This window comes from Oncorhynchus kisutch, linkage group LG24 (genome assembly GCF_002021735.2).
Source record: "Oncorhynchus kisutch isolate 150728-3 linkage group LG24, Okis_V2, whole genome shotgun sequence".
NCBI classification, from domain to species: Eukaryota; Metazoa; Chordata; class Actinopteri; order Salmoniformes; family Salmonidae; genus Oncorhynchus; species Oncorhynchus kisutch.
The window spans coordinates 45247548-45270979 of NC_034197.2; the positions used below are offsets into that span (position 1 = coordinate 45247548).

The following is a 23432-nucleotide window of genomic DNA, read 5'->3' on the forward strand; positions in this document are numbered from 1 at the left end:
GCCTTAGCCCAACACACTGTGGGGACTCCCAGCCTTAGCCCAACACACTGTGGGGACTCCCAGCCTTAGCCCAACACACTGTGGGGACTCCCAGCCTTAGCCCAACACACTGTGGGGACTCCCAGCCTTAGCCCAACACACTGTGGGGACTCCCAGCCTTAGCCCAACACACTGTGGGACTCCCAGCCTTAGCCCAACACACTGTGGGGACTCCCAGGCCCTTCAGCCCAACACATCTGTGGGGACTCCCAGCCTACAGGCCCAACACACTGTGGGGGACTCCCAGCCTATAGCCCAACACACTGTGGGGACTCCCAGCCTTAGCCCACCCACTGTGGGGACTCCCCAGCCTTAGCCCAACACACTGTGGGGACATCCCAGCCTTAGCCCAACACACTGTGGGGACTCCCCAGGCCTCTAGCCCAACACCCACCTGTGGGACTCCCAGCCTTAGCCCAACACCACAATGTGGGGACTCCCAGCCTTAGCCCAACACCACTGGGGAACTCCCAGCCTTAGCCCCAACACACTGTGGGACTCCCATCCTTAGCCCAACCACACTGTGGGGACTCCCAGCCCTTAGCCCAACACACTGTGGGGACTCCCAGCCTTAGCCCAACACACTGTGGGGACTCCCAGCCTTAGCCCAACACACTGTGGGGACTCCCAGCCTTAGCCCAACACACTGTGGGGACTCCCAGCCTTAGCCCAACACACTTGGGGACTCCCAGCCTTAGCCCAACACACTGTGGGACTCCAGCCTTAGCCCAACACACTCGTAGGGGACTCCCAGCCTTAGCCCCAACACACTGTGGGACTCCCAGCCTTAGCCAAACACACTGTGGGGACTCCCAGCCCTTAGCCCAACACACTGTGGGGACTCCCAGCCTTTAGCCCAACACACTGTGGGGACTCCCAGCCTTAGCCCACACACACTGTGGGGACTCCCAGCCTTAGCCCAACACACTGTGGGGGACTCCCAGCCTTAGCCCAACACACTGTGGGGACTCCCAGCCTTAGCCCAAAACACACTGTGGGGACTCCCGCCTTAGCCCAACACACTGTGGGGACTCCCAGCCTTAGCCCAACACACTGTGGGGACTCCAGCTTAGCCCAACACACCTGTGGGGACTCCAGCCTTAGCCACCAACACACTGTGGGGACTCCCAGCCTTAGCCCAAACACACGGTGGGGACTCCCAGCTTAGCCCAACACACTGTGGGGACTCCCAGCCTTAGCCCAACCACACTGTGGGGACTCCCAGCCTTAGCCCAACACACTGTGGGGACTCCCAGCCTTAGCCCAACACACTGTGGGGACTTCCCGCCTTAGCCTAGCCCAACACACTGTGGGGACTCCCAGCCTTAGCCAACACACTGTGGGGACTCCCAGGCCTTAGCCCAACACACTGTGGGACTCCCAGCCTTAGCCCAACACACTGTGGGGACTCCCAGCCTTAGCCCAACACACTGTGGGGACTCCCAGCCTTAGCCCAACACACTGTGGGGACTCCCAGCCTTAGCCCACACACTGTGGGGACTCCCAGCCTTAGCCCAACACACTGTGGGACTCCCAGCCTTAGCCCAACACACTGTGGGGACTCCCAGCCTTAGCCCAACACACTGTGGGACTCCCAGCCTTAGCCCCACACACTGTGGGGACTCCCAGCCTTAGCCCAACACACTGTGGGGACTCCCAGCCTTAGCCCAACACACTGTGGGGACTCCCAAGGCCCTTAGCCCAACACACTGTGGGGACTCCCAGCCTTAGCCCAACACACTGTGGGGACTCCCAGCCTTAGCCCAACACAATCTGTGGGGACTCCAGCCTTAGCCCAACACACTGTGGGGACTTCCAGCCTAGCCCAACACACGTGGGGACTCCCAGCCTTAGCCCAACACACTGTGGGGGACTCCCAGGCCTTAGCCCACACTGTGGGGACTCCCAGCCTTAGCCCAACACACTGTGGGGACTCCCAGCCTTAGCCAAACAACACTGTGGGGACTCCCAGCCTTAGCCCAACACACTGTGGGGACTCCCAGCCTTAGCCCAACACACTGTGGGGACTCCCAGCCCTTAGCCCAACACCACTGTGGGGACTCCAGCCTTAGCCCAACACACTGTGGGGGACTTCCAGCCTTAGCCCAACACACTGTGGGGACTCCCAGCCTTAGCCCAAACACACTGTGGGGACTCCCCAGCCTTAGCCCAACACACTGTGGGGACTCCCAGCCTTAGCCCAACACACTGTGGGGACTCCCAGCCTTAGCCCAACACACTGTGGGGACTCCCAGCCTTAGCCCAACACACTGTGGGGACTCCCAGCCTTAGCCCAACACACTGTGGGGACTCCAGCCTTAGCCCAACACACTGTGGGACTCCCAGCCTTAGCCCACACACTGTGGGGACTCCCAGCCTTAGCCCAACACACTGTGGGGACTCCCAGCCTTAGCCCAACACACTGTGGGGACTCCCAGCCTTAGCCCAAACACACGTGGGGACTCCCAGCCTTAAGCCCAACACCACTGTGGGACTCCCAGCTTAGCCCAACACACTGTGTGGACTCCCAGCCTTAGCCCAACACCACTGTGGGGACTCCCAGCCTTAGCCCAACACCACTTGGGATCCCAGCCTTAGCCCAACACACTGTGGGGACTCCCAGCCTTAGCCAACACACTTGTGGGACTTCCCAGCCTTAAGCCCAACACACTGTGGGGACTCCCGGCCTTTAGCCCAAACACTGTGGGGACTCCAGGCCTTAGCCCAAACACACTGTGGGACTCCCAGCCTTAGCCCACACCCCCACTGTGGGGACTACCCAGCCTTAGCCCAACACACTGTGGGACTCCAGCCTTAGCCCAACACACTGTGGGGACTCCCAGCCTTAGCCAACACACTGTGGGGACTCCCAGCCTTAGCCAACCACTGTGGGGACTCCAGCCTTAAGCCAAACGAGGGGACTCCCAGCCTTAGCCCAACACACTGTGGGGACTCCCAGCCTTAGCCCCACACACTGTGGCGGACTCCAGCCTTAGCCCAACACACTGTGGGGACTCCCAGCCTTAGCCCAACACACTGTGGGGACTCCCAGCCTTAGCCCAACACACTGTGGGGACTCCCCAGCCTTAGCCCAACACACTGTGGGGACTCCCAGCCTTAGCCCAACACACTGTGGGACTCCCAGCCTTAGCCCAACACACTGTGGGGACTCCCAGCCTTAGCCAACACCACTTGTGGGGACTCCCAGCCTTAGCCCAACACACTGTGGGGACTCCAGCCTTAGCCCAAACACACTGTGGGGACTCCCAGCCTTAGCCCAACACACTGTGGGACTCCCAGCCTTAGCCCAACACCACTGTGGGGACTCCCAGCCTTAGCCAACACACTGTGGGGACTCCCAGCCTTAGCCTCAAACATGTTGTGACTCCCAGCCTTAGCCCAACACACTGTGGGACTCCCAGCCTTAGCCCAACACACTGTGGGGACTCCCAGCCTTAGCCCAACACCACTGTGGGGACTCCAGCCTTAGCCCAACACAACTGTGGGGACTCCCAGCCTTAGCCCAACACACCTGTGGGGACTCCCAGCCTTAGCCCAACACACTGTGGGGACTCCCAGCCTTAGCCCAACACACTGTGGGGACTCCCAGCCCTAGCCCAAACACACTGTGGGGACTCCCAGCCTTAGCCCAACCCACTGTGGGGACTCCCAGCCTTCGCCCCAACACACTGTGGGGACTCCCAGCCTTAGCCCAACACACTGTGGGACTCCCCAGCCTTAGCCCCAACACACTGTGGGGACTCCCAGCCTTAGCCCAACACACTGTGGGGACTCCCAGCCTTAGCCCCAACACACTGGGGGACTCCCAGCCTTAGCCCAACACACTGTGGGGACTTCCCAGCCTTAGCCCAACACACTGTGGGGAACTCCCAGCCTTAGCCCAACACACTGTGCGCGGACTCCCAGCCTTAGGCCCAACACACTGTCGGGACTCCCAGCCTTAGCCCAAACACACTGTGGGACTCCCAGCCTTAAGCCCAACCACACTGTGGGGACTCCCACCGCCTTTCGCCCAACAACACTGTGGGGACTCCCAGCCTTAGCCCAACACACTGTGGGACTCCCAGCCTTAGCGCCAACACACTCGTGGGACTCCCAAGCCTTAGCCCCAACACACTGTGGGGACTCCCCGCCTTAGCCCAAACTGTGGGGACTCCCAGGCCTTAGCCCCCCAACACACCTGTGGGGACTCCAGCCTTCGCCCAACACACTGTTGGGGACTCCCAGCCTTAGCCCAACACACTGTGGGGACTCCCGACTTAGCCACAAACACTTGGGGCTACCCAGCTTGCCAACACCACTGTGGGGACTCCCAGCCTTAGGCCCAACACACTGTGGGACTCCCAGGCCTTAGGCCCAACACACTGTGGGGGCCTCCAGCCTTAGTGGGGACTCCCAGCCTTAGCCCAACACACTGTGGGGACTCCCAGCCTTAGCCCAACACACTGTGGGGACTCCCAGCCTTAGCCCAACACACTGTGGGGACTCCCAGCCTTAGCCCAACACACTGTGGGGACTCCAGCCTTAGCCCAACACACTGTGGGGACTCCCAGCCTTAGCCCAACACACTGTGGGGACTCCCAGCCTTAGCCCAACACACTGTGGGGACTCCCAGCCTTAGCCCAACACACTGTGGGGACTCCCAGCCTTAGCCCAACACACTGTGGGGACTCCCAGCCTTAGCCCAACACACTGTGGGGACTCCCAGCCTTAGCCCAACACACTGTGGGGACTCCCAGCCTTAGCCAACACACTGTGGGGACTCCCAGCCTTAGCCCAACACACTGTGGGGACTCCCAGCCTTAGCCCAACACACTGTGGGGACTCCCAGCCTTAGCCCAACACACTGTGGGGACTCCCAGCCTTAGCCCAACACACTGTGGGGACTCCCAGCCTTAGCCCAACACACTGTGGGACTCCCAGCCTTAGCCCAACACACTGTGGGGACTTCCCCAGCCTTAGCCCAAACACCCTGTGGGACTCCCCGCCTTAGCCCAACCACACTGTGGGGACCTCCCAGCCTTAGCCCCAACACACTGTGGGGACTCCCAGCCTTAGCCATAACACATGTGGGGACTCACCAGCCTTAGGCCCAACACACTGTGGGACTCCCAGGCCTTAGCCCAACACACTGTGGGGACTCCAAGCCTTAGCCCAACCACAATGTGGGACTCCCAGCCTTAGCCAACACATGTGGGGACTCCCAGGCATTAGCCCAACACACTGTGGGGGACTCCCAGCCTCTAGCCAACACACTGTGGGGACTCCCAGCCTTAGCCCAACGACGTACTTGTCGGGACTCCCGAGGCCTGTCGCGGGGCCAGCGACACTTGGGGAGCGTGCCCCTGGCTGCCTTTAGCCCAACCACCACTGTGGGGACTCCCATGGCCTAGCCCAACACACTGTGGGGACTCCCAGCCTTAGCCCAACACACTCTCTTACCCACGTTTTCTTTTACCAACCGTGTGGGTACCAAAACATGTATTCCAATGAAACATTTCCCCTAACCTAAACCCTCTGGAAATAAACCTTTCCTTGTTTACCTCTGGTTTTCTGGTCCCCACAAGGATAGTAAAACCAAACACACTCCCTTCAAACACACAGAAGTAAAAAAACAAGTGAGCATACCCACAGAATCTCGCTGTCACAACAGTATGTGGACCACCCCTTCAAATGAGTAGATTGGGCTATTTCAGCCACACCCGTTGATGACAGGTGTATAAACTCGAGCACACAGCCATGCAATCTCCACAGACAAACATTGGCAGTAGAATGGCCTTACACTACATGATCAAAAGTGTGTATCTTGGAATTTACACTGTTCTATGTATTAGACCTAGATACTGTGTGTGACTTTTCACATGTATGTATTTCAGTCCTTAACTAATAATGTTCTGTGCTATGCATTATGTCATGTTGACCCCAGGAAGAGTAGCTGATACTTTGTGGCTAATGGGGATCCTAATCAATACCAAATCCAGATTTGTCCGTCGGACTGCAAGATGGTGAAGTGGGGACGACGACAATTGAATCTATCTATATTCATCCCTCAATCTATCTGCACTGACCAGAGAGGATGCCATGGGTCCGTTGGGCTCCGAGCCATGGATGGGGCCGTTGACCAGCAGGCCTTGGTTCGCTCCAGGGTTGGAGGGGCTAGAGGGGCTGGCCAGGCTGGTGAGGCTATGGTTCTCCATGGCCAGTCTCTCCACTAGCGCCCGGGCCTCCTGGAAACGACAGCTGAGGAACTCTCTCTCTTCTCTAGACCTCCGCTGCCATTCCTCCATCTCCTCACAGCGCTGACGCAGGGCCTGGTTGCTGCGCTGCAGTGCCTCTATACACACACACACACACACACACACACACACAATCTGTGCCTCAATGTGGATCCAAATATAATATTTGTATGTGTTTGTTGGAGTACATGTGTGTGTGTGATTGAGTCCTACCTCGGAGCTGCTGGTTGTCTCCCAGTAGTCTAGTCACCACCTCATTGGCTGCCAGCTCAGCAGGAACCTGAAGAGCCACGTTACCCTCTTCCCCTGCCATCTCCCACTGCAGGGCCATGTCTGCCTGGGGCTGCACCATGTCGCTGAACATCGTATTATATAGAGAACAAGAAGTGTATACAGACACACCATCTGTACAGAATGACAGTATCTGTCTGAAGCTACAAAACACTAGGAAGGTTTCCATTCACCCAGGTTTATTCAACAAAAGCAATGTAGTAACAACAAATCATTGCAACATATGTAATGGAAAGGCAATATTTTTGTAGGAGCAAAGTTTTAAAGATCGACAACCATTTTATTTTGTCAAACTTTCTTTACAGTGACAATAAATTAGGATTGCCAAATACTTTTGAAGGTACGCGAGGCACGTGATGTCATTACGTAACAATAAGTTCCACTCCACATTTAATTCTAAATGCCTACTTCTTGCAAAAATCATTATTTTTTAAGTTAAAAAAAATATTGCCCTGACTTCCAACAATGCCTGAATTGCTTCACCTTGTTTTTCTAGTTGGCTGGCAACTTTCACCATCCAATTATATCACATCTACAGGAGTGTACGTTTCACCATCCAATTATATCACATCTACAGGAGTGTACGTTTCACCATCCAATTATATCACATCTACAGGAGTGTACGTTTCACCATCCAATTATATCACATCTACAGGAGTGTACGTTTCACCATCCAATTATATCACATCTACAGGAGTGTACGTTTCACCATCCAATTATATCACATCTGAAAAACTGGCCAAAAAACGTTGTCTGAGCTGGAAAACTAGTAAATGAAATTAAACTAACCTTCACTGAGTCTCTTCTGAATGGAGTGACGCTTATAATTCCATTTACACTAAATGTCACAAAAACAGTATCCCTTGTCAATTTACCACAACAATCTGTTTGGACAAAACTGGGGGAAAAAAGAAGAAAAAAAACTTGTGTAGAAAGTAAACATCCATCGATAGTATCAACTGTGCTTATGTCTGAGGAATGAGGAAGTAGGGAAAACAAACTTCTATCTCTGGTCTATTGTTCGATGACAACTGAGCTCGCTGCCCAGACTTAAATAATTACAAAGAGGAGATTCTCCTGATTAAATTGGTGTACGACTTGAAAAACAATCTAAATATACACATTGTGATTTTTGGTGAAATAGACAGTTATACCCCTATAGGAAACAATGGGGCGACCTCCCAAGTTCCATGAGTGAAAATCTAATCTTGAAATTTGAACAGCTTTCTATACTATCAACACCAGCTGTCAGCTGCCCACATTTACATCTTTAGAAAGAATAGATTATCCTGAATGAAATGGTGTAGAACTTCCAAACATTTTCTAACCAGTTTTATTTTCTAACAGTTTAAATCGAGGTGTGTTCCACCTCATTAACTCACATAGAAGTTGCCAATTTCAGCATCGAGGACAATTCATGTTTGAGGTTTTACTGAGCCGGACAAACTTCTCTCTTCGAGGAGAGCCCACGCACTTCACCAATGTTTCCGCAGATCAGGTATGCAGGCGTGTGTCCTGCACGATTTGGCACATTTTCTAACCCTAACCCTTGTTGTTTTCCATACAAATAATACCTTTGGACATGTGTGCTTTCCTATCAAAGTAAGCTCCTTGTTTTCTGCATATCGTGTTGTTTCTACTGTAGCATGAAGTATGTGTGTATCATAATGCATTTACAGTTTGTCACATTTTCAAGTACTGGTGACAAATAATGCATTCTGATTATTGCATAGATTATAATGGACACCTATGATGTGTGTAAAATGCTTTTTTTAAAGGTTGATTATAATGAGCTAATGCTAAGCTATTTGGCAGCTGTGTATGGCGCCAATGTTTGTTGACATTATACAATGCATTCTGAGGTCACGTAAACATCTGTCAGACCAAAGATGTTAAAATGAGGTGAAGGAATGGTTCACTCATCTTTCAGGTAAACTTCCAGAAGTGAATGAAAGGAAGTGGATGATCGTAGACAACACACCCCCTTCAACATGCATATTGCAAACAGACCAAATGTATCTGGTCTCCTCTTGTTGTCTTTGGTTGACACTAAAAAACAAACATGGCGGGCAACACAAACTACCCCATCGTCGGCTTACTGTCGATTCTAGAAAGTGTTTTACTATATTATTGGCGGGCAACACAAACTACCCCATCGTCGGCTTACTGTCGATTCTAGAAAGTGTATTACTATATTATTGGCGGGCAACACAAACTACCCCATCGTCGGCTTACTGTCGATTCTAGAAAGTGTTTTACTATATTATTTACATCAATGATGACCTGTGATGTGATGAATTATGAATAGTAATTGCTATTAGCTAATTCATATTGTAGTTTCTGTCAGCCGAGAGTTATCTAAATATGCCGAGAGTTATCTAAATATGCCGAGAGTTATCTAAATATGCCGAGAGTTATCTAAATATGACGAGAGTTATCTAAATATGACGAGAGTTATCTAAATATGACGAGAGTTATCTAAATATGACGAGAGTTATCTAAATATGACGGATTGTATTATGTCAGTATTTCCTCAGTATTAAATGTTGCCTACATTTCTCGGTTTGGATGATTGTGTTATGCGGTCATTACTTCTGTGAATGTCTGAGCATTGCATCCAAAAATAAATGTGTTACATTCAGGACATAACTTTGTAAGGACTGTCTGTGTTCGTGCAAAATGTTTCTGTGAAGAATAAAAATTAAAAATAAATAAAAGTGTGACTAGGTCAAATGCTGACTGATGCTCGAAACTGGACACTCTAAATAGGCATTCTAATCGAACCCGGTTTGAGCGTACAATGCAGAACGCTCATTCCCGTTTGTTCATAGGTCTGAACAGCTCAAGAGGAAAAACAGTATAGTTTATAGCTCTCTCTTGCGTATAGTTTATACCTCATTCACGACACTTGGTAGGCTCATAATCTGGGGTAGCAACAGCGTCAGAGCTACAAATCAATGAGCTAAACCCATCCATATGGTTTGCAACTCAGTGAACATGCGCAGCATTCGCTCAATTCGACACTTATGAACATGTCAAATTACCCAGCTGCCATTTAGATAACAAATCATCAATAGAAAAAGGTTATGTCTTCTGGTTGTTTAATTTTTTTTATTTTTTATTTAACCTTTAACTAGTCAAGTCAGTTAAGAACTAATTTAAATTTCCAATGACAACCTACCAAAAGGTCTCCTGTGGGGACGGAGTCCTGGGATTTAAAAAATAAATACAATATAAATATAGGACAAAACACACAATCACAACAAGAGAGACACAACACTACATAAAGAGAGACCTAAGACAACAACATAGCAAGGCAGCAACACATGACAACACAGCATGGTAGCATCATAACATAACAACAACATGGTAGCAACTCAACATGGTACAAACATTATGGGTCACAGACAACAGCACAACAGTCAGTAAGGTAGAGACAACAATACATCACACAAAGCAGCCACAACGGACAGTAAGGTAGAGACAACAATACATCACACAAAGCAGCCACAACAGTCAGTAAGGTAGAGACAACAATACATCACACAAAGCAGCCACAACAGTCAGTAGAGACAACAATACATCACACATAGCAGCCACAACAGTCAGTAAGGTAGAGACAACAATACATCACACAAAGCAGCCACAACAGTCAGTAGAGACAACAATACATCACACATAGCAGCCACAACAGTCAGTAAGGTAGAGACAACAATACATCACACAAAGCAGCCACAACAGTCAGTAAGGTAGAGACAACAATACATCACACAAAGCAGCCACAACAGTCAGTAAGGTAGAGACAACAACACATCACACAAAGCAGCCACAGCGGTCAGTAAGGTAGAGACAACAACACATCACACATAGCAGCCACAACAGTCAGTAAGGTAGAGACAACAATACATCACACATAGCAGCCACAACAGTCAGTAAGGTAGAGACAACAATACATCACACATAGCAGCCACAACAGTCAGTAAGGTAGAGACAACAACACATCACACATAGCAGCCACAACAGTCAGTAAGGTAGAGACAACAACACATCACACAAAGCAGCCACAACGGTCAGTAGAGACAACAATACATCACACAAAGCAGCCACAACAGTCAGTAGAGACAACAATACATCACACATGCCAGCCATCGCTATCAACAACGTGTACCCAGGCGAACAGTGAGCTTGCCCACCAAGTTGCTAACCTTATTGTTATTATTAACAAATGACATGAGCTAAGCCTACAGGGTTAACGCGAAGCCGGCATTGTAACGCAGAACAATGGGCTGGGAAGAGAGTTGTTGCTCAGAGCTAATAGCAGTGTAACCCGCTGTGAAATGGCTTGGGGTGCACAATAGCCTTTCAGTCGGTGGCGTCACTCGCTCTGAGACCTTGAAGTAGTTGTTTTCCCTGCTTTTGTGGGGCGACGGGTAACGATGCTTCGAGGGTGACTGTTGTCAATGTGTGCAGAGGGTTCGAGCCCAGGTAGGGGCGAGGAGAGGGACGGAAGCTCTACTGGTACAGGAGCAGGGTGAAAAAGGCCCTAAAACATGGCCTGTTTTTTTTGTGCGATTACTTCAAAACTACGGCACGCAGCTGCGACATATGGTCATATTATTCAACTGGGCTCCATGTCAGATGCAATGAACTAGTTTTTAAACATAAAAAAGTGTTACAAATATTATTACATGAATGCGTTCTATCCATGCTGGCTCCCACAAGAGGTGAGGGGGCAAACAGGCTGTCGCCAATGTAATGATCAACTTGTCTAAATGGGTTCTGGAAACACTTCAACCACTACATTTGTAATCAACACTGTTATGTAACGTTGTGTGTATCGTCATTACCTCCAGTTTATCGACAAACACTTGGTTCAATGGAAACGCACCCTTAAATTAAATTGTCACCTATTTTCTACGCGAACATTCTAAATGACAACAACAAAAACAAGTTACTGGACAAGTTCATGGAGAAACAGCCAGTCCTCTCGGAGTTAGCCAGCCTACTTTCACTTTCGCTTCTAGTTCCATCGTTGGTGATTATATTTAGTTAGCTAACTTATCTTTACTTAGCAAACTCCCGCTAACTACACACCGTGGTAGCTAATGAAATACGGGCAGCTCGCTCGCCAACTAGTCATATAAAGCCTATTAGCTAGAAAATCCGTCAACAACACCGTTCGACTGGTAAGGTTAGCTAGACTGACATGGGTAAATGCGGACTAGCCATGACCATCGCGTCAGCTAGTTAGCACAACAGTGGCTGGTTAATGACACATCTAGCTAACTTGATGTCAAGAAAGCTTACCTTTTCTCTGTAGCTCTAGCTAGCGTTAATCAGGCTAACAACGGTAGTTAATTAAGTTAATAGCTCTGGTTTGATTGTCGCAGACCAAGCGTATTTCCGCAACCGACACCAACTCTACGTTGTGTTTTTATTCAAAACTGGTAAAAAAAAAAAAAGTATTTCTCTCTTGACATTATGCTAATGCTAGCTGTCAAAGTGACATTATGCTAATGCTAGCTTGCGCCAGGAACTCCTACTTCCGCACTGTCAGAGATGACGTCATCTTCTTTGACGTTTAACGGCGGCGGGCATCTAAAATGTTGCATTAGCGCCACCTACTGGACTGGAGTATAACTCCCTTATACTTTGCTTGAAAATAAATACCTTACCATCTAACACTACACTCACAACAACAAAAAATGTGTTACTCCACTATTTACATCTATTTAGGCCTACTTCAGGCCATAAATGCTAAAAATCCAATCTTACTGAAACATATATCACTTGTTGGTTTATATCTCTGTTCTAGTACAGATCTACTACACCAATCCTCTCAGGATCCCTCCCTCTGTTCTGGTACAGATCTACTAGTCACACCACTCCTCTCAGGATCCCTCCCTCTGTTCTGATACAGATCTACTACACCAATCCTCTCAGGATCCCTCCCTCTGTTCTGGTACAGATCTACTAGTCACACCAGTCCTCTCAGGATCCCTCCCCCTTGACCCATCTTCCTCTACTTTCTTCACTACCTCAGCATAGGTCAACTTCTGCACTACTCTAACCCTGGAAACCTCAACCTGCCTCTCTCACACGGGACATTTCTGATCCCCAGTCCCATGGGCACCCCTGCAGTTAACACATACCACTACTTTCCCAATGCTACACATTCCTTTGTCTCATTCCCTTCTGCACACTTCTCACACCTAGGAACCTCCCTCCTACACACTGCTGTCACATAGGAACCTCCATCCTACACACTGCTGCCACATGCCCATAAGCTTGACACCTGTAACAACGTAATTTATTCGTACAGATTAACATATATCCTAACATCTCATTTTTGGGGGGAAAGACTCAACATCAACACTCTAAATAACAGACTACGACTCTTCTGTTTCACCACTCACGCCACCCTGTCTGTGTTGCACCAAGCATCACAAACACCGGAATCTTCCCCTTCAGTTGGTCAACTTTCACATTTACCTCTATCCCAGTAATCACTCCTTTCAGTGGAGCCCTTTCCTTGAGAGCAAAACAATTCACATATCTTGACCCCATTCGTTTAACACAGAGCGCCTTCTCCCTCTAACCAGCAGAAACACAAAGAATTATCACAAGACCACTTCTGGTTACCCTCACCGATTCCACAGCACCCAACTCTGTTTTCACCCATCCTGAACCCACAAATGGATCAGCCAAGAGACAGGGGTCCACTTTTTCCAAAAACGTCACTCCTACTAACGTAGAATCATCTTTAACCTGACCCTCGGTGTAAGCCTCAGGCTCCGAGAACTTCACCACACCTACCACCTCAGATACTTCACCCTCCTTCACTTCCATTCCTCCTCCTGTATTCAACTCCTTCTGCTTACATTTTCTACCACTTTAACAAACCATCTCCGTTTTTTACACCATTTTTAAATGACTCGACCTTAATCCTCCCTCTCTCTCTTAGACCTCCTCTTCCTCCCTCTCTCTCTTAGACCTCCTCTTCCTCCCTCTCTCTCTTAGACCTCTTCCTCCCTATCTCTCTTAGACCTCTGCCTCTCTTTTTCCCTCCATTCCTCCTTCATATTCCGAGTATATGTCTCCTTATGATAATACTGTTCTTCTCCTGACATACAGTGCCTTGCGAAAGTATTCGGCCCCCTTGAACTTTGCGACCTTTTGCCACATTTCAGGCTTCAAACATAAAGATATAAAAGAAGAATCAACAACAAGTGGGACACAATCATGAAGTGGAACGACATTTATTGGATATTTCAAACTTTTTTAACAAATCAAAAACTGAAAAATTGGGCGTGCAAAATTATTCAGCCCCCTTAAGTTAATACTTTGTAGCGCCACCTTTTGCTGCGATTACAGCTGTAAGTCGCTTGGGGTATGTCTCTATCAGTTTTGCACATCGAGAGACTGATTTTTTTTCCCATTCCTCCTTGCAAAACAGCTCGAGCTCAGTGAGGTTGGATGGAGAGCATTTGTGAACAGCAGTTTTCAGTTCTTTCCACAGATTCTCGTTTGGATTCAGGTCTGGACTTTGACTTGGCCATTCTAACACCTGGATATGTTTATTTTTGAACCATTCCATTGTAGATTTTGCTTTATGTTTTGGATCATTGTCTTGTTGGAAGACAAATCTCCGTCCCAGTCTCAGGTCTTTTGCAGACTCCATCAGGTTTTCTTCCAGAATGGTCCTGTATTTGGCTCCATCCATCTTCCCATCAATTTTAACCATCTTCCCTGTCCCTGCTGAAGAAAAGCAGGCCCAAACCATGATGCTGCCACCACCATGTTTGACAGTGGGGATGGTGTGTTCAGGGTGATGAGCTGTGTTGCTTTTACGCCAAACATAACGTTTTGCATTGTTGCCAAAAAGTTCAATTTTGGTTTCATCTGACCAGAGCACCTTCTTCCATATGTTTGGTGTGTCTCCCAGGTGGCTTGTGGCAAAGTTTAAACAACACTTTTTATGGATATCTTTAAGAAATGGCTTTCTTCTTGCCACTCTTCCATAAAGGCCAGATTTGTGCCATATACGACTGATTGTTGTCCTATGGACAGAGTCTCCCACCTCAGCTGTAGATCTCTGCAGTTCATCCAGAGTGATCATGGGCCTCTTCGCTGCATCTCTGATCAGTCTTCTCCTTGTATGAGCTGAAAGTTTAGAGGGACTGCCAGGTCTTGGTAGATTTGCAGTGGTCTGATACTCCTTCCATTTCAATATTATCGCTTGCACAGTGCTCCTTGGGATGTTTAAAGCTTGGGAAATCTTTTTGTATCCAAATCCGGCTTTAAACTTCTTCACAACAGTATCTCAGACCTGCCTGGTGTGTTCCTTGTTCTTGAGCTGAAATGTATTTATTTATTTTATTTATTTCACCTTTATGTAACCAGGTAGGCAAGTTGAGAACAAGTTCTCATTTACAATTGTGACCTGGCCAAGATAAAGCAAAGCAGTTCGACACAGACAACAACACAGAGTTACACGTGGAGTAAAACAAACATACAGTCAATAATACAGTAGAAAACTAAGTCTATATATGATGTGAGCAAATGAAGTGAGATAAGGGAGGTAAAAGGAAAAAAAGGCCATGGTGGCAAAGTAAATACAATATAGCAAGTACAACACTGGAATGGTAGATTTGCAGTGGAAGAATGTGTGAAGTAGAAATAGAAATAATGGGGTGCAAAGGACCTAAATAAATACAGTAGGGGAAGAGGTAGTTGTTTGGGCTAAATTATAGATGGGCTATGTACAGGTGCAGTAATCTGTGAGCTGCTCTGGCAGCTGGTGCTTAAAGCTAGTGAGGGAGATAAGTGTTTCCAGTTTCAGAGATTTTTGTAGTTCGTTCCAGTCATTGGCAGCAGAGAACTGGAAGGAGAGGCGGAGAGATATACCTGCTGGAGCGCGTGCTACAGGTGGGTGCTGCTATGGTGACCAGCGAGCTGAAATAAGGGGGGACTTTACCTAGCAGCGTCTTGTAGATGACCTGGAACCAGTGGGTTTGGCGACGAGTATGAAGCAAGGGCCAGCCAACGAGAGCGTACAGGTCGCAGTGGTGGGTAGTATATGGGGCTTTGGTGACAAAACAGATGGCACTGTGACAGACTGCATCCAATTTATTGAGTAGAGTGTTGGAGGCTATTGTGTAAATGACATCGCCAAAGTCGAGGATAGGTAGGATGGTCAGTTTTACAAGGGTATGTTTGGCAGCATGAGTGAAGGATGCTTTGTTGCGAAATAGGAAGCCAATTCTAGATTTAACTTTGGATTGGAGATATTTGATGTGAGTCTGGAAGGAGAGTTTACAGTCTAACCAGACACCTAGCTATTTGTAGTTGTCCACATATTCTAAGTCAGAACCGTCCAGAGTAGTGATGCAGGACGGGCGGGCAGGTGCGGGCAGTGATCGGTTGAAGAGCATGCATTTAGATTTACGGAAGGAGAGTTGTAATGGCATTGAAGCTCGTCTGGAGGGTTGTTAACACAGTTTCCAAAAAAGGGCCAGATGTATACAGAATGGTGTCGTTTGCGTACATCATTGATGTATACAGAGAAGAGAGTCTGCTCGAGAATTGAACCCTGTGGCACCCCCATAGAAACTGCCAGAGGCCCGGACAACAGGCCCTCCGATTTGACACACTGAACTCTATCAGAGAAGTAGTTGGTGAACCAGGCGAGGCAATCATTTGAGAAACCAAGGCTATCGAGTCTGCCGATGAGGATGTGGTGATTGACAGAGTCGAAAGCCTTGGCCAGGTCAATGAATACGGCTGCACAGTATTGTTTCTTATCGATGGCAGTTAAGATATCGTTTAGGACCTTGAGCGTGGCTGAGGTGCACCCATGACCAGCTCTGAAACCAGATTGCATAGCGGAGAAGGTGCGGTGGGATTCGAAATGGTCGGTAATCTGTTTGTTGACTTGGCTTTCGAAGACCTTAGAAAGGCAGGGTAGGATAGATATAGGTCAGTCTGAAGCAGTTTGGGTCGAGAGTGTCCCCCCCTTTGAAGAGGGGGATGACCGCAGCTGCTTTTCAATCTTTGGGAATCTCAGACGACACGAAAGAGAGGTTGAACAGACTAGTAATAGGGGTTGCAACAATTTCGGCAGATGCACTTCTCTCCTCCTCCTCCTCCTCCTCTCCTTCCTCTCTCCCAATTTTAGAAAGAAAGGGTCCAGATTGTCTAGCCCAGCTCATTTTGTAGGGGTCCAGATTTTGCAGCTCTTTCAGAACATCAGCTATCTGGATTTGGGTGAAGGAGAAATGGGGAGGCTTGGGCCAGTTGCTGTGGGGGGTGCAGGGCTGTTGACCAGGGTAGGGGTAGCCAGGTGGAAAGCATGGCCAGCCATAGAAAAGTGTTTATTGGAATTCTCAATTATCGCGGATTTATCGGTGGTGACAGTGTTTCCTAACCTCAGTGCAGTGGTCAGCTGTGAGGAGGTGCTTTTATTCTCCATGGACTTTACAGTGTCCCAGATGTTTTGGGAGTTTGTGCTACAGGATGCAAATTTCTGTTTGAAAAAGCTTGCCTTTGCTTTCTTAACTGTCTGTGTATGTTGGTTCCTAACTTCCCTGAAAAGTTGCATATTGAATACTTCGACATCCGGGAGGTCTTCAGTAAGAAGCAAGTCGCCACCCTTCCCCACCCATTGTCCATATGATTGTGCCATAGAACCCCTACCCAGCTCCACACCTCCCCGGGGCCATCTGTACTCCCTCTCAACACCTGAAGCAGCAGTCATGGACAGTTACATCCGGGAGCCACTGGAGGCTCGATTCATTCGCACCTCTACATCCACAGCTGGTGCAGGTTTCTTCTTCGTGGGTAAGAAAGATTGAGGACTGCATCCTTGCATTGATTACAAGGGCTGAACCAGATTACGATCAAGAATCGTTACACCTTACCCCTGATGTCCTTCGCCTTGGGGTTGGCCCAAGGGGCCCAATTTTTCAACAAACTGGACCACTTGCAATCTGGTGAGAATCAGGGAGAGAGATGAGGGGAAAACTGCCTTTAACACCCCCAGTGGTCGCTATGAGTATTTAGTCATGCCCTTCGGATTATTGAATTCACCGGCAGTCTTTCAAACCTTGGTCAATGACACTCGGTTCGTCTTTGTTTACCTCGACGACATCCTGATTTCTCCACAACCCTTCCGGAACACATTCTGCACGTCCACCAAGTCCTGAGACATTTCCTGCAGAGTCAACTATATGTCAAGATAGAGACGTGTGAGTTCCACATATTCCAAGTTTCCTTCCTCTGTCACATTACCTCAGGCATCCAAATGGACTCCGTAAAGGTTGAGGCGTTTTATACACAACTTTGGTGCTGTGACAGCGCTTCTCCCGGTCCTAACCCGCAAGTCCCAGACCTGTTGTTGCTGGACTCCCGAGTCTGACAGGGCATTCATAGAGCTCAAGGGACGTTTCACCTCCGGACCCATCCTCGTTCATCCAGATCCTACTCGTCCCTTTGTGGTAGAGGTGGACGCCTCGGACACCGGAGCTGGTGCGGTCCTTTCACAGAGGAACAAGGAGGACAAGAAACTGCACCCCTGCGTCTTTCTCTCCAAGCGGTTCTCGCCAGCGGAACGCAACTACGATGTAGGCAACTGGGAGCTCTTGGCAGTTAATTGGGCCCTTGAGGGGTGGAGACACTGGTTGGAGGGGGCACCTCATCCTTTCGTGATTGGGACGGACCATAAGAACTTGGTCTCCATTCAAGAAGCCAAGAGGTTGAACGCTCGCCAGGCTAGGTAGGCTCTGTTTTTTTACAGGTACTAGCTTATAGCCCGGGATCCAAGAATCAGAAAGCAGATGCTCTGTCCCGCCAACACAATGTCTCTAACGAGGAGAGGGACTCCGAGCCCATCATCCCATCATGATATGGAGTTTTGAAACCACGGCCCGACAAGCCCAGACCCAAGAACCTGACCCCGGCAGGGGACCCACGAACAGACTTTACGTTACGATATCAGCCCGGTCCCGAGTACTACAATGGGGACACTCCTCTAAACAAACTGGGCATCCAGGGGTTAATCGGACACTGGAGTTCCTGATGCGGAAATTCTGGTGGCCCAACATGATTGGGGATGTGAGATCCTTTGTTGCGGCCTGTTCCACCTGTGCCCAACCCAAGTTGTTTACATCTGTCTGGGTGATGGGGTGGGATGTGCTTCAACCTGAGGAGAACAGAGCAGAAACATAAGGCCAAGGAAGGAGAAATTAACCTCGCTGCTCAAAGTTCAGTGCTGGTTCAAGTTGCTGAGAACCACAACTACCTTTGTTAATGTTTGATCAAGTTGTCACCGATTTACTTTTAATTGATTGCTTCATTATTCAAAACATTTTCTTTATGAAACACTATGGGAAAGTGACAAGAAGAAAGTTAGTTTAGGGTTAAGTAAACGGAAAGTTAGGTTAAGGTTAAGTAAATAGACAGTTAGTTTAGGGTTAAGTAAACAGACAGTTAGTTTAGGGTTAAGTAAACAGACAGTTAGTTTAGAGTTAAGTAAACAGACAGTTAGTTTAGGGTTAAGTAAACAGACATTCAGTTTAGGGTTAAGTAAACAGACAGTTAGTTTAGGGTTAAGTAAACAGACAGTTAGTTTAGGGTTAAGTAAACAGACAGTTCGTTTAGGGTTAAGTAAACAGACAGTTAGTTTAGGGTTAAGTAAACAGACACTTAGTTTAGGGTTAAGTAAACAGACCGTTAGTTTAGGGTTAAGTAAACAGACAGTTTGTTTAGGGTTAAGTAAACAGACAGTTCGTTTAGGGTTAAGTAAACAGACAGTTCGTTTAGGGTTAAGTAAACAGACAGTTAGTTTAGGGTTAAGTAAACAGACAGTTAGTTTAGGGTTAAGTAAACAGACAGTTAGTTTAGGGTTAAGTAAACAGACAGTTCGTTTAGGGTTAAGTAAACAGACAGTTAGTTTAGGGTTAAGTAAACAGACACTTAGTTTAGGGTTAAGTAAACAGACAGTTCGTTTAGGGTTAAGTAAACAGACAGTTTGTTTAGGGTTAAGTAAACAGACAGTTAGTTTAGGGTTAAGTAAACAGACAGTTCGTTTAGGGTTAAGTAAACAGACAGTTCGTTTAGGGTTAAGTAAACAGACAGTTAGTTTAGGGTTAAGTAAACAGACAGTTAGTTTAGGGTTAAGTAAACAGACAGTTAGTTTAGGGTTAAGTAAACAGACAGTTCGTTTAGGGTTAAGTAAACAGACAGTTCGTTTAGGGTTAAGTAAACAGACAGCCTATTTCCTCACGCAGCCCACCCACCCTTCTCTGTATTATTTAAGATACATTGGAAGTCCATTTGAAGAACGTTTTGTGATTTACAAGTAAAGGGTTATGTACAAAATACAATATATCACATAATGAGGGCCAGTCCTGACTCCCTGGATCACATAATGAGGACCAGTCCTGACTCCCTGGATCACATGATGAGGGCCAGTCCTGATTCCCTGGATCACATAATGAGTGCCAGTCCTGACTCCCTGGATCACATGATGAAGACCAGTCCTGACTCCCTGGATCACATAATGAGGGCCAGTCCTGACTCCCTGGATCACATAATGAGGACCAGTCCTGACTCCCTGGATCACATAATGAGGGCCAGTCCTGACTCCCTGGATCACATAATGAGGGCCAGTCCTGACTCCCTGGATCACATGATGAGGGCCAGTCCTGATTCCCTGGATCACATAATGAGTGCCAGTCCTGACTCCCTGGATCACATGATGAGGACCAGTCCTGACTCCCTGGATCACATAATGAGGGCCAGTCCTGACTCCCTGGATCACATAATGAGGACCAGTCCTGACTCCCTGGAACACATAATGAGGGCCAGTCCTGACTCCCTGGATCACATAATGAGGGCCAGTCCTGACTCCCTGGAACACATAATGAGGGCCAGTTCTGACTCCCTGGATCACATAATGAGGACCAGTCCTGACTCCCTGGATCACATAATGAGGACCAGTCCTGACTCCCTGGATCACATAATGAGGGCCAGTCCTGACTCCCTGGATCACATAATGAGGACCAGTCCTGACTCCCTGGAACACATAATGAGGGCCAGTCCTGACTCCCTGGATCACATAATGAGGGCCAGTCCTGACTCCCTGGAACACATAATGAGGGCCAGTCCTGACTCCCTGGATCACATAATGAGTGCCAGTCCTGACTCCCTGGATCACATGATGAGGACCAGTCCTGACTCCCTGGATCACATAATGAGGGCCAGTCCTGACTCCCTGGATCACATAATGAGGACCAGTCCTGACTCCCTGGAACACATAATGACGGCCAGTCCTGACTCCCTGGATCACATAATGAGGGCCAGTCCTGACTCCCTGGAACACATAATGAGGGCCAGTTCTGACTCCCTGGATCACATAATGAGGGCCAGTCCTGACTCCCTGGATCACATAATGAGGGCCAGTCCTGATTCCCTGGATCACATAATGAGTGCCAGTCCTGACTCCCTGGATCACATAATGAGGGCCAGTCCTGACTCCCTGGATCACATAATGAGGACCAGTCCTGACTCCCTGGATCACATAATGAGGACCAGTCCTGACTCCCTGGAACACATAATGAGGGCCAGTCCTGACTCCCTGGATCACATAATGAGGGCCAGTCCTGACTCCCTGGATCACATAATGAGGGCCAGTCCTGACTCCCTGGATCACATGATGAGGGCCAGTCCTGATTCCCTGGATCTCATAATGAGTGCCAGTCCTGACTCCCTGGATCACATGATGAGGACCAGTCCTGACTCCCTGGATCACATAATGAGGGCCAGTCCTGACTCCATGGATCACATAATGAGGACCAGTCCTGACTCCCTGGAACACATAATGAGGACCAGTCCTGACTCCCTGGATCACATAATGAGGACCAGTCCTGACTCCCTGGAACACATAATGAGGGCCAGTCCTGACTCCCTGGATCACATAATGAGGGCCAGTCCTGACTCCCTGGATCACATAATGAGGACCAGTCCTGACTCCCTGGATCACATAATGAGGGCCAGTCCTGACTCCCTGGATCACATAATGAGGACCAGTCCTGACTCCCTGGATCACATAATGAGGGCCAGTCCTGACTCCCTGGATCACATAATGAGGACCAGTCCTGACTCCCTGGAACACATAATGAGGGCCAGTCCTGACTCCCTGGATCACATAATGAGGACCAGTCCTGACTCCCTGGATCAACAGGTGACACATTTTTTTTTATCCAGTCAAATCAAGTGTTATTTTTATTGACAGGCTTCTCATAGTGAAATGGCATCAAAAGTAAGAGATAAGAATAACAAAATATTAACAAATAATGAAAGAGCAGCAGTAAATAACAATAGCGGGGTTATATACAGGGGGGACCGGTAGAGAGTCATGGTGCGGGGGCCCCGGTGTTGAGGTAATTGAGGTAATATAATAATTGACGTAATATGTACATGTAGGTAGAGTTATTAAAGTTACTATGCATAGATAATAACAGAGTAGCAGCATAGAAGAGTGGGGGGGAGCATACTCTGAGCATGCACTGACCAACTGTCAAGTGTCTTCACTGACATTTTCAACCACTCCCTGTCTGAGTCTGTAATACCTACATGTTTCAAGCAGACCACCATAGTCTCTGTGCCCAAGAACCCTAAATGGCTACCGACCCGTAGCACTCACATCTGTAGCATTGAGGTTGGTCGTGGCTCACATTAACACAATTATCCCAGAAACCGTAGACACACTCCAATTTGCATACCAACCCAACAGATCCACAGATTATGCTATCTTTATTGCACTCCACACTTCCCTTTCCCACCTGGACAAAAGGAACACCTATGTGAGTTGCTGTTCATTGACTACAGCTCAGCGTTCAACACCATAGTGCCCTCAAAGCTCATCACTAAGCTAAGGATCCTGGGACTAAACACCTCTCTCTGCAACTGGATCCTGGACTTCCTGACGGGCTGCCCACAGGTGATAAGGGTAGGTAACAACACATCCACCACGCTGATCCTCAACACAGGGGGCCCCCCAGGTGGTGCGTAATCAGCCCCCTCCTGTACTTCCTATTCACTCGTGACTGAACGGTCAAGCACGACTCCAACACCATTAAGTTTGCTGATGACACAACAGTGGTAGGCCTGATCACCAACAACGATGAGACAGCCAATAGAGAAGAGGTCAGAGACCTAACCTTGTGGTGCAAGGACAACAACCTCTTCCTCACAGTGATCAAGACAAAGGAGATGATTGTGGACTACTGTCACGACTTCCACCGAAGTTGGTCCCTCTCCTTGTTTGCGCGGCATACCGCGGTCGACATCACCGGTTTTCTATCCGCCACTGATCCACTTTTCATTTTCCATTTGTTTTGTCTTCATTGTTTCCTGGTTTCCATCCCATAACTATATGTTCCTTCTTTAACCGTCTGGTTCCCCCATGGTTTTGTGCGTGTTCGTTCGTTGTAAGTTGGTCTGTATTTGTGAGCTTAAATATTTTCCTTCTTGGAATATTTCTTACCTGCTACACCGAGATGCCTTACAACTACAGGAAAAGGAGGACCGAACATGCCCCCTTTCTCAGCTGTAGTGGAGCAGGTTGAGAGCTTCAAGTTCCTTGGCATCCACATCACCAACAAACTAACATGGTCCAAGCACACTAAGACAGTCGTGAACCTATTCCCCCTCAGGAGACTGAAAATATTTGGGTCCTCAGATCCTCAAAAGGTTCTAGAGCTGCACCATTGAGAGCATCCTGGTTGCATCACGGCCTCGTATGGCAACTGCTCGGCCTCCGACTGCAAGGCACTACAGAGGGTA

At 48.4% G+C, this 23432-nt stretch overlaps 1 protein-coding gene across 1 annotated transcript in view; it reads right to left on the bottom strand.

Annotated features, from left to right (window-relative positions):
• The window catches only part of LOC109885021 (NF-kappa-B essential modulator-like), a 45939-nt gene extending 38575 nt beyond the window's left edge, over positions 1-7364 (bottom strand). Inside the window, 3 exon segments of the mRNA XM_031803836.1 lie at positions 4078-4090; positions 6079-6394; positions 6510-7364. Coding sequence (XP_031659696.1) covers positions 4078-4090; positions 6079-6394; positions 6510-6756 — 576 coding nt within the window. The 5' untranslated portion in view covers positions 6757-7364.
• Positions 7365-23432: the final 16068 nt, after the last annotated feature.